Raw genomic sequence first — 12,182 nt, 5'->3', positions numbered from 1 at the left:
CTTTAATAGCTTTAAAGGAACACTACACTTTTTTTGAAAATATGTTTTTTTTCAGCTTCCCTAGAGTTAAACATTTGCTTTTTCCTGTTTTGAAATCCATTCTGGCTGTACCACTTTTAGCATAGTTTAGCATAATCCATTGAATCTGATTAGACCATTAGCATCACGCTAAAAAATAACCAAAGAGTTTAAATATTTTTCCTATTTCAAACTTGACTCTTCTGTAGTTACATCGTGTACTAAGACGAAATATTAAAAGTTGCGATTTTCTAGGCAGATATGGTTAGGAACTATACTCTCATTCTGGCGTAGTACCTAGCCATACAGGTATCTGCCTAGAAAATCGCTACTTTTTCGCCTTCTGTAACTACAGAAGAGTCAAGTTTTAAATAAGAAAAATATCAAAACTCTTTGGTTATTTTTTTGCGCAATGCTAATGGTCTAATCAGATTCAATCCGGATTTGAGGATCTGGATTTTACAGACAGAAGCTTCGAATTGGGATTGGTTTTCATTCGTGAGACACTAAGTTGTTCAAAAGATTCTTGCTACTAAAGACACATCTGGTTGGCACAGGCATTTATATCTTTCTTTATTTATGGCCATTTCTAGCCATTATTTATAGAACAGTCCAGCGAGAGATGAAAGTTAAAGGAAAGGGAGGACGTTTGGATTAGGACCTCAGTTCCCATGAGCAAAGAGCCTTTGTATGTCAAAATACACCCCACCCACTGGCTTTGACAGGATAGACAATAATTTTACAAATAACATTTGTTATTACAGTTATACAAGAACGCACATGGAGTGTGTACAACGATTACAATAAATACATTGAACAAAGCATTAATACTAAATAAATATTTGAGGGACATACTGTATTTTTAAAGCTCTTTATTAATTTATAATGTCTACAGAGTGAATCAGAATGGGTTCAGTCAGCCTCATGTGGAAATGAACCGAAGAGTTTTTTCTTTAAAGATTGCGTAACTGTGTATTTCTCTATTTCACTTTGGGTATTTTTACTGTGGACACACAATAGCCGCATAACCAAAGATTCGGTAGCACAGTAGTTCTCAGACTTTGGGAGACGTTTATGAGCCCTTGAGACAAATGCAGAACATCTGCTTGAGTTTCACTTTGAGCAGTCACTGCTGGTGTGTTTGTTATATTGGTCTGATTTTGTTCTTGTATGACTTCAGTAGTCTACATTAGTAAATCAACTCATGTCTCGATTTCTTCTCCTAACCAACATAACTCTGTTACTCTAATGGCCTAATGCTTCATCACCTAACCAAGTCACATAAGGGAAAGCTATGACAGCTGTGTGGGTTTGATTTGTACATAGACATGCATGAACACATACAGTAGGCCTATACTTGAACAGGTATATATCAGGGCAAAATTCTGATTTCTCCTTTATGTTTCATTAGTTAAAGTAGTTGTATTTGAAGAGCTTCGATGCAAAATGCTCTAAGTGCGTCTGACATGTTTTCTTGCAAACAAGCATTTTTTATCAGGTTTTTATGTTTAGGTTCAGTTATTTCAGTTTAATGCAATAAAAAAGGTTATTAATCAGTACTTGAAATTAGGCATGGGCCGGTATAAGATCCTGGCTGTATGATGACCTTTACCAAAAATACTGTGGTTTCACAGTGTTGCGGTATTGCAATTGCAACACTAAAATGTGTTATTTCTTAAATGGCAGGTAAAAATAAAACCTTTAAATTATAATATGCTTTCAAAAAATATATAATATTTTCGTAATGTATATTAAATGTAAACATCAAATCAATCACGACTTAACGATTTAATGAATTTTGTGTAAACACAGCTCATACCTTGGAAATGGTATCACAGAACATTTTAGTGGTTTTGAAACCTTGATTGTTTAAAACCTCGGTATACCTTGAAATCAGTAACCGGCTCATGTCTACTTGAAATGCCTTATTTATTTATTTTACAAATGTCACTTTAGTCATTTGATTAGTATTTAAAAAAATGTGACTATCTTTCGCTGCAAAACCCTCTAAGTGCATGCAAACTTTTTTGGGTAAAAAAAACACTTCTAAAAACAACCCACTTCTTTAGACAAGACATAGTAAGCAGTTGCAAAATAATTAAAGATACTATTCCACCCAACTAGAAACTAAACCACATATTAGGGGGCGCTGTAATGCATGTGGCTACCACATTTAGATTGTTTTCAGGTTTAAGTACTCACACGGGACCCAAGTTTAAATGTGATCGATGATCTTTTCACATTTGTCTTCTGTGCACTTTGCTAAAAAATATTTAATGATTACATCGGGATTAAGCAGATCTGAGGCGAAAGTATTGATGAACATATAAAACATGCCAAGAGCATTCGGTTAATATCATTATCATTTAGCGGCTTTTGCATCTGAGCTATTAATTTATTTATCTACACTAGGGCTTTCATAATTATTAAATAATCGCCTCATCGCGATTGTTTGACCTCATTGAGATGATTCCAGATCACCGCAATGATTGCACATCTCTTTAAAAAACACAAGGGGGAGCTGGAGCGCCTGTATAAACGAGACAGTATCAGGTGGCGCTCCCTACTGACAGTGTAACGTGACGCATTGAAAAGCCAGTATGGTAAAGAATAGTAGTATGGTAAAACAGGTAAAACATAAATTTCCAAAACAGCAATTCCAAATTTAGGTAAGTGAAGGATGCTATTCTTAAGGATCTGTAAGGAATTGATCTTTTTGCACCCAATACAGACATGCGGTTCAGTACTAATTCAATTCAATTTTATTTATATAGCGCTTTTCACAATTTGGTAATTGTATCAAAGCAGCTTTACATTAATAGAAGCAGTGAAAAGCACAGAACATCGACAGATAGCACAACATAATACATGATAGCACAAGCAGCTAAATTTGCTGCGGCTATAAATCAACATTATAAGCGAACGTATTACTAATGTAACGTATAGAAGTTAAGCCCAAGAAGGCTGCCTCCCCGGGTTGAAAAACCCCCTAGGAGAAAAAAACCCGGACTTTTTAGCCGAGGAAAAAGAAGTCCTAATATGACCTTATGACCTGGCTAAATATGTGTTATGTGTATTAATATTTGCTGCCAGGTAGACCTTGGAAAATATTTAAAATAAATAATCACAACGATGTATGAAAATTATTTCATGAACTAACCAAAATGTATGAGAATGAAATGTCATGCAATAAAACAGGCAATTAATCGTCAGCCAAATTTAATTACCATTACGGACCTAATCCACACTTCACAGGATGTTGAATTAGAATTTCTTTTCACTTTATCTACTTCCTTAAATTTAAATAATATATTTTGGCATCCTGTTTGCTACAGGATTGAACTGGAATTTAAAAAAAATCCTCAGTTCCCTTTTTTCAAAGGCTGCCATTTATGCACAACCTCACAAGCCGTTTTTGGATTTTTTTGTCTCACATTTATCCCAATATAAACAATACAATTAGGGATTATGAAAACCACAAAGGCTCAGTTGATTTATTTGCCGTGCTTCGTCAGGGTGTCTTTGCGTGTTTAGATGCACTTTGCCTTTTGCTAAAATTACACGCTTCCCTTTGAGATCTGAGGGCATTACAATGCACCACTGACTCATTTCCTATCATCATAAATTATACACATAGAAGAAAATTACAGTGTCCGTGGTATTGACACATGTTGACAAAGCATGCCAGAAAGAGAGGCTGACTAGTTATTTTCACAGACTGGGAATTCAAGGTTAGCCTCACAGCGCTGCAGTAAAAGTTGTGTATCACAATGATGTCATACGAAAAAAGCCCAGGCTCACACGTGTGGTGTTAGACTGGGTGTCGGTCTGGAGTGAACGCCGGGTTTGTTGTGTTAGGAGCAACAGAGACAGAGGCTGTGAAAATCCCACTTCTCTATGATGTCAGAATGAAAGTGTGCTCTCAGCGTAAAAGCACAATACAGATGGGACAGTTGGGTATCGTAGCCCCGAGACTGTCACATACTGAACTTCTCATCTCTGCTGTGGACCAAGACAGGCCAAGCGCATGGATACAAAAGTCATCAGGTTTCTCTACAGCAAAAAATGCAAAGGTATTTCGTACAGTACAGTATGTGGATTTGATTCTTCGGGCGGTGTTTTGTTTTCGTTTCCTATACTTTCAAGCTTGTTTGTACTAGTTTACTATGATGCATGAAGTGGCTTCATTACATTCTGCATTGCTTTTAATAGTTAAGCGATCATACATTAATCATGCAAACAAATAAGATTGTTGTGTTTTATGTCATGTTTGTTTAATTGGAGCTTTTGTACTGTATGCAGGGCAAGTAGTTGTATGTGTAGAAGCAGAGTTCCCAGGAGCTCAAGTGAACATCATAATTCAATTTTCAATAGGCTGTCTGTATTGAAAGGAGTAAATTAATTTGTAGCCATGCTTGAGTGCTCGCTGAATGTCGGACAGGGAGAAAGAGATAGAGATGCTGTACCTCAAACGGAAATGAAAAGTGATCAGCTTGGATAATCTCTTTAGACATAAATCTCTGAAGGTGTGTGTGTTAATTTTTTGACCTTTTGGAGACATTTTTGGTCCTTACAAGGAAAAAAGCTTATGACAAAAAACATAATTATGTATTATTCATGTGTGTGTGATGTATTGCACATCAGCAGTGGTTCTCAACTGGTTTTGCTAGAGAATCCAGCATCAGATGGTGACCCAGCACAAATGTTTCATGTAAAAAGTAACACAAATGTTTATTGTTTTTTGTTAATTATTATTATTATTATTATTATTATTATATAGTTAGATATAATTACTTGGTGCAGTATATGTTGCATTGTAAAATAAATACTAATATTGGTGTTTTGGCTGGATGCAATGTTATTATGAATAACCATTCATTATGAATAGATTGCAAAGCTTTTTTGGGCCAGTTAACTCAAATAAATAATGCCTTGAGTATGAAATGAAATAAATGTTTTTTTTAAAGCTTGTATACATTGCAAACATTTTAAAGGAAAACACCACCGTTTTTCAATATTTTACTATGTTCTTTCCTTAACTTAGACAAATGAATACATACCTCTCTTTTCTCAATGCATGCACTTAATCGTTGTACAGTGCATCGTGAATGTGTTAGCATTTAGCCTAGCCCCATTCATTACCTAGGATCCAAACAGGGCTAAATTTAGAAGCCTCCAAACAGTTTAATCTTTTCCATATTTAAAGACTGTTACATGAGTAGTTACATGAGTAAGTATGGTGGCACAAAATAAAACGTGGCTAAGCGGATAAAAAATGAGAACTATATTGTATAGCAGAAGAGCACCTAGTTTGCAGCACTTCAACCCTGGCACGCAGCAACATCATCACTTCTGACTCCTCCCCCTCTCGCTCAAACTTTCGGCAATATTACTGCACCCGAGGTCGAAGTGCTGCAAACTAAGTGCCTTTCCGCCATACAATATAGTTATAATTTTTTTCAGCTCAACAAATCGCCACGCAGAGTTTTTTTTATGTTTAATAAGGCTTTTCTGTTATTAAAATCTTTAATACCATAGAAATGTTTATAATTCTCACAAAAACCTTATACAAGCATAAAAAGAAGATAAAAACAAACAAAACTTAATAGATTTTTTTTATTTAAGGTAGAATAGTGATTTAGTCAAGAGCAGTGAGAGATTTTCAGACAGGAGCAAAATTAGGTAACTTTCCCTTTAAGACCAAATTCGGAACCTTTAGCTATTCACTCTTAAACCTTAAATGGTCGTGTTTATGAGGATACTTGCAAAGACGGGAATTTTGATGCATTTGTATATTAAAGGCCAATAAAGCAGCAAAAATGCTCACGACCTCAATGAGCAGCCGTTGCGCGACCTTTTACAGACAGAAAGAGCAGCGGTTGCGCGACTCGCGCGCTCCCGACACACAGAAAGAGCGCACGCATATAGATCTGCAGTTTGTGTTTCAATGCCTTAAAATAACTTGTTTTAAAACTGCGGTGCTTATAAACGTGTACAAACGTTACGTTTCCGTGACAACGCACACAGGAGCGTGACGTGGCCACGTAACCTCGATAGAGACGATAGTCCAAAATCTCTACTGGTTGACAAATTTCTACCATTTAATCATGTCTACCGGTTTATCGCCCAACCCTATGTGCCACCATACTTACTCGTGTAACTACTCATGTAACAGTCTTTAAATAGGGAAAACATGGAAGTGTTTGGTGGCTTCTAAATTCCTCCCTGTTTGGATCCTAAGGAATGAATGGTGCTAGGCTAAATGCTAACAAATTTAAGATGCACTGTACAGCGATTAAGTGCATGCATTGAGAAAAAAGAGGTATGTATTAATTTGTCTAAGTTGAGGAAAGAACATTATAAAATATTGAAAAACGGTGGTGTTTTCCTTTAATGGCTGTGGTGGTAATAAACAATTCTTAATATAAAAATCTCTTTTGTAAACCTCTGTGTGAACTTTAATGACCTGCTGTCTTTTCTCATGTTCTGGCAGAGATTCGAGCTCAGCTGGTGGAGCAGCTGAAGTGTTTGGACCAGCAATGTGAGCTCCGTGTGCAGCTCCTGCAGGACCTGCAGGACTTCTTCCGCAAGAAGGCCGAAATCGAGATGGACTACTCGCGCAACCTCGAGAAACTGTCTGAGAGGTTTCTGGCCAAGACACGCTACACAAAGGACCCTCAGTTCAAGTGAGAGATGATTGGCTATTTTATGCGTTTTTGCAAATATTGTGGAATATTTTGTTCAACTATTTATTCTAAAATATGAAATGTTTACATTCTCTCACACACTATAATGATTACACAAGCTGTTTTTCAATGGAAGTTCACAATCTTGCCGAGTAAACTCTCACCAAGGTCATGAGATATCCAGTCTGATAACTTCTTTTGGGGTTATTCAAAGAAGAGATTGTTTTCTCAATTGTTTGATATCTGAACAACGACTGATCTGTATTCATCTGAATCTGATCATCACATTTTCAAGCCAATTTTTAGCAGGTGAATAAATCCTGTCCTAACCAGACCTGACAATATAACACACAATGAAAGGTATCTTTTCCATGTTAGTCAGAGTTTTTGTCCTAACCAGCTGCAATGGCAATAAACAATAGCCGACAATGGATTGTATTTGGGAAAGGGTTTCTATTTCTGCAACATCGCAGCAGAGTGCTCCACCTACTCACAGATTTTATTTAAAGGGACACTCCACTTTTTTTGAAAATAGGCTCATCCCCTAGAATTAAACTTTTTAACGATTTTTACCATTCAGCCGATCTCTGGGACTGGCGGTCCCACTTTTAGTATAGCTTAATCCATTGGATCTGATTAGACCGTTAGCATCGCACTAAAAATAACCAAAGAGTTCTGATATTTTTCTGTACCATGGCTGTAGCATGCGCAGTGATATTACGCAGTGCCCGAAAAATAGTCCCCTGCTGTTAAAAGTTACCAAGGGGACTATTTTCGGGCACTGCGTACTATCATTGGGCCTCCTGCAGCCATGTTACGGCAGCAAAGTCCTTGATTATTACGCCGGAATGAGAGTATAGTTCTTAGCCATATTGGCCTAGAAAAATACAATTTTTAATTTTCCATCGGTCTTAGGACACGATGTAACTACAGAAGAGTCAAGTTAAATATGAAAAATATAGAAACTCTTTGGTTATTTTTGAGCACAATGCTAATGGTCTAATCAGATTCAATGGATTATGCTAAGCCATGCCAAAAGTGGTAGCGCCAGACCCAGAGAGCAGCTAAATGGATTCCAAAACGGTAAAAATTTTTCCTTTAATAGAAGTTCTGCGCATTATGAATATTAATAATCAAATATGGACGACAAGTTACTTTAATAGCCTCAATAAAAGCCATAATGGATAATTTACTTCAGATCTTGAAAAAAATGATAGGAAACAAAAGTTTTTAAACTGTGAACTATAGGAAAAAGCTAAAAAAATAATCAAATACTGAGTATCAGTCACTTGAGTATATATTTTTAATAATGTTGAATTTATTCATTTAATAATTTTATTATGTACTTGCGAGACATTTTCCGAATCAACTGTAAAAAGTGTTCACCACCTCTCCAGCAAAACAGAGTTCTTAACACCTGTGAATATACTTTATAAACCATAGCATGTTTGGTCATAATATGTTAATACATGTATACAAATGTTATACCCATATTTAAACAGATTTTTCAAACAATTTTTTAAATATTTTTTAATATTAAAACTAGGTTTGCTGGCAGGACACTTGCAGATAGAGCACCACCTACATGCTTTTCTGATGGCTGTTCATTTTAATTGATTTTGTCACATTTCATAGGTGTGGCGCGACTTTGAACAGGCCGCTGGACTCTTGCCACTGGTTAGGACAGTGTTAAAAATTTTACCCATTTTGTTAAAATCTATTATAGCTTTTCATAAATTTCATTTTAGCATGTTCTGTAGGTGTAAACAAGGTCTCCTTGTTTGTCAGTGTTTGCGATGAGCCAGTTCTCAGACCATGAGAATACAGCAAGTCTATTCAGTCTTTGACAAGACCCCACTGTTATATAAGCGGCTTTGTCTTGTATCTCTGTTAAGATAGCAGTAGGGATTTTAATCATGGAATAATGTCAAGTATTTTCTTCGAAGTCTTTGGTTCCGCTCCAGTGACCCACATTTGATCCTGATATTGTAGCAGTTAAGAGATATTATGCTGTATTATGCAGTAACAGCTGGTGTACCCTTATAAGTATCAAGGAAAAAATGCCCTAATGGCTTTTACTCCGTGAACCACAATGTAATTTTACATGGTTAAATAGCTGGCTGTTTATGTTTTCCTGTCTGATTAAAGTCATTAGCTTTTGATAATGATTTTAAATGGATGTTTACTGCAAACATGAGCCTTGATATAAATTTTTATACATAGATTCAACTTTGAACAGGTCTCTAAGGTTTTTGTTTTTAAGTTTGGTTGGGTGGGGATAGCCTGTGGCAGTTATTCATGCTGAAAACCACAGTTAGATGTGAGGTTAAAAGTACATTTAATAGGATAAAGCAAATGCTTTTCCAACCATTATAAAGCAAACCATTTACTTATACACTAATAGCCATTACTCAAGTGCTTTATTAACTCCTAACGGTCCATGTTTGTGCTGACATATTGTTGATCTCTATCATCTCTCCGTTTGCTGTGTAAATACGTTAGACTGGATTTTAAAGAGTTGTTTTTCGGCACAAGTTTCTATCTGACAGTTTTGCCACAGGCATTGTTTTGACAGTAATCCAATGCTTGGATATATCCAATGCTTGAACTTTTCCTTTTATTATTGCATGCTGCTTTCATGCATCACCTTTACAGGGTCTACTATGTCATATTCTTTTCATTATAAGCTCCCGTTCAACGTCTTTCCCATGGCTCCACAGCTTCCATAGTCAAGGAATTCTGGATTGTTTCATGCCTGGGAAAGTCAACACACAGCACTATCATCTACCAGACATAATCAATAATTATCAGCATTTTTGAGAGGCATGAGGTTTGTATGAAAGCTTTGTTCTCTCAGACAACAGCGCACCTCAAAGCCTGAGAGAAGCTCAATATGGAGCCATTTATTTTATAGTTTAGGGCTGGGTTTATATTCAAGTATTTAAAACATTAAACAGTTTACAGTCAAGCAAATTTATTACAGATACCCCTTTTCCTTTTTTGTTTTGAAGTAAACCTCTGCATCATTTATCTATAAATGACTAGCCTGGGTTTCCCCATGCTGCCTTGTGCGCAAATTTATTCACGCTGCAAGTCTAGCATGGAAACTATGGACCATTTTCCCCCGAAATAGGGAACCAATCACAGAACGGGGAGGGAGCAGCAAGACGATGATGACGTCTATGCGACACACCGAAGCAGTTTTGTTTATCCAACATGGCAGTAGATGCAAAGTTACTTTTCGATGCAGCCTTAAATAGTGTTCGAAGTAGTTTTTAATGCAAGTTCATTTAAAAAAAAAAGTATATCCAAGAAGGATGTTTGGATATGGCAAGACATGTTAGCCACAGAGTTTTATTGGACCAACCTGCTAGGCATTGTCGTCGACGAAGTCCATTTAACTTATAAGGCTTTGTCCACACGAAGCCGGTGCATTCCCTATCCGATTATTTTTTTTCCTTGTTCTAAAAAAATAATCCATAAACACGAAACCACTGAAACCGACTGAAAGCGGTGTAGTATATATGCCGGACCAGTATGGGGCACTGTAATTCTGCCACAGATATACACTATACACGAAGAAGAAGACTTTGAGCATGCGCATAACCAACGTATGGTGTTGTCCATTATCGCTTGTTGCTCACCACAATTGCATAGAAGCAATAGATTTTGCGGTAATAAAGCTAATAGGCTTTAGTAGCTTCTGTAGCACGGACACAATCACGTAGTCCGCCGTTATTGTTGTTGCTGTTACGTGTGACGCTTCCGACAAGTAATGTGATGACGTTTTCGCTTCACAAAATATACGGATTGGCTGTACACACAAAACCGCAAGGGTGTCGATTTCAGATTTATCCACTTTAGGACCCGGTTTAAAAAAATAGTGGTTTCACTCTCTCAAAACGCCGGATCCGTGTGGACGAAACGGCAATACGATAACAAATTTATACGTATACAGTGATTTGCGTCTCCGTGTGGACAGCCCCTAAATGTTAAGTGGTATTTATTAATATCATATTGTCATTATGCCTGTAGTCTACCTACTGTTGTTGTCACTAGTGTTGTAGTCAAGACCACCTAAACCGAGACCAAGTCATGACCAAGACAGGCCGAGACCGAGACAAGACCAAGACTTTAAAGGGTCGAGACAAAGTAAAGACCAAGACAGGCCGAGACCAAGTCAAGACCAAGACAAGTGCAAGTCACTGCATTAAAACACTTAAAATGTGGAATATGCAAATGATTCGGCACTTCTTGTCTGTGTGTGCGTGCGTGTGTGTGTGTGGATGCCATCAGAGAAGTTGATAAAATAATCAAAGGCATTGCAGATATGTGGGAATTTATCTTTGTCTATAAGCAAATAAAAGTGAACAAACAGAGAGAGACGAGACCGAGTAAAAATGCGGTCGATTCCAAGACGAGACCAAGACCTTTAAAAAGTGGTCTTGAGATCGGTCCCGAGAACTACAACACTAGTTGTCACAGTGCCACTAAGTTTTGTAGCTTTTCGATATCAAAATATACAGCTACCGGTTTAGTTGCATAGCTTTCCCGATAAAAGTTTGAATATTTATGTCGCTCTACATACGTCATCTGGTATAATTGAAACGATTGGCTATGAGCTACATACAGTCACATTTGATAGACATTCGTAGCGCCCAATAAACGGCTCTGGGCATTCATAAACCACGCCTCAAATACGAGAAAATGAGCATGTGGTTCCCAGACCACGTCTCATTCTCTATGAGATTGGTCTGGTGTTAGCCAAGCTAATAAATGACTGCCCTGACCTACAACTCTGTTCCTACTTGAGAACATAGCTTTGTAGACTATGCTTAATATTGGCTCCTTTGACAAAATGTAATGTCTGTTAAATTAAAAGTGTTAACGTGAGCCCCACGAATCCTGTTCCAACATTCCTACATTTAACAGGCCAAAGGGACGATGATGCCCGGCATTGGAATGTGAGCTATTTTCCAACCTCGCTTCTCCAGCTTAACATAGCTGTCGGGAAAATTAGCCTTCCACGGGTACCCGTGGTACAGGCGCATCTGTGAAGACTGATCTTTTGGAGCCCCCTAATATACTAGTTATGTTCTTACAAGAATCACTCAGCGGCCTTACAATCTCGCAGTCAAAGGTCAAACGAGTTTAATTCACTCTATGTGTGGCATGTGCGTCATTTGCTCAGCAATCCAGCGGGAGGCCCGATGACGACCGGCTCTGCTATGAAAGAGCTGCATGGTTAAGGACACGTGGCTTGGAATGATAACACACCATGGTACTGACCTAATTTCTAGCATGCCTGATTCCTCACGAATGAAGTTGATACAAAGAATCAACAGAAACTGACCACAAGGTCTGGACTTATGACAAATAAGAAGAATGTTGGTTACGCTGGTGCCATGGAGAAGCAATGATGTGTCACATGCTCACTGGGGATCTACGAAGTTCACAACTTTTCTCTTCCTGTTTGTG

The 12,182-nt window shown here is 37.5% G+C and overlaps 1 protein-coding gene across 4 annotated transcripts in view; it reads left to right on the top strand.

Moving 5' to 3' along the window:
• srgap2 (SLIT-ROBO Rho GTPase activating protein 2) overlaps nucleotides 1-12,182 on the top strand; it is a 132,872-nt gene that overhangs the window by 53,251 nt on the left and 67,439 nt on the right. For 3 of the 4 annotated variants that reach the window (XM_055184781.2, XM_055184779.2, XM_055184782.2), the window contains one exon: nucleotides 6,512-6,704. In XM_055184781.2, the coding sequence (XP_055040756.1) occupies nucleotides 6,512-6,704 (193 nt within the window). Of the gene's footprint in view, nucleotides 1-3,922; nucleotides 4,092-6,511; nucleotides 6,705-12,182 lie in introns of those variants that run through there. The other variant, XM_055184780.2, reaches the window with a different exon arrangement.

This window comes from Misgurnus anguillicaudatus, chromosome 14 (genome assembly GCF_027580225.2).
Source record: "Misgurnus anguillicaudatus chromosome 14, ASM2758022v2, whole genome shotgun sequence".
In the NCBI taxonomy this organism is placed as follows: Eukaryota; Metazoa; Chordata; class Actinopteri; order Cypriniformes; family Cobitidae; genus Misgurnus; species Misgurnus anguillicaudatus.
This window is presented reverse-complemented; position numbering and strand designations above follow the sequence as displayed.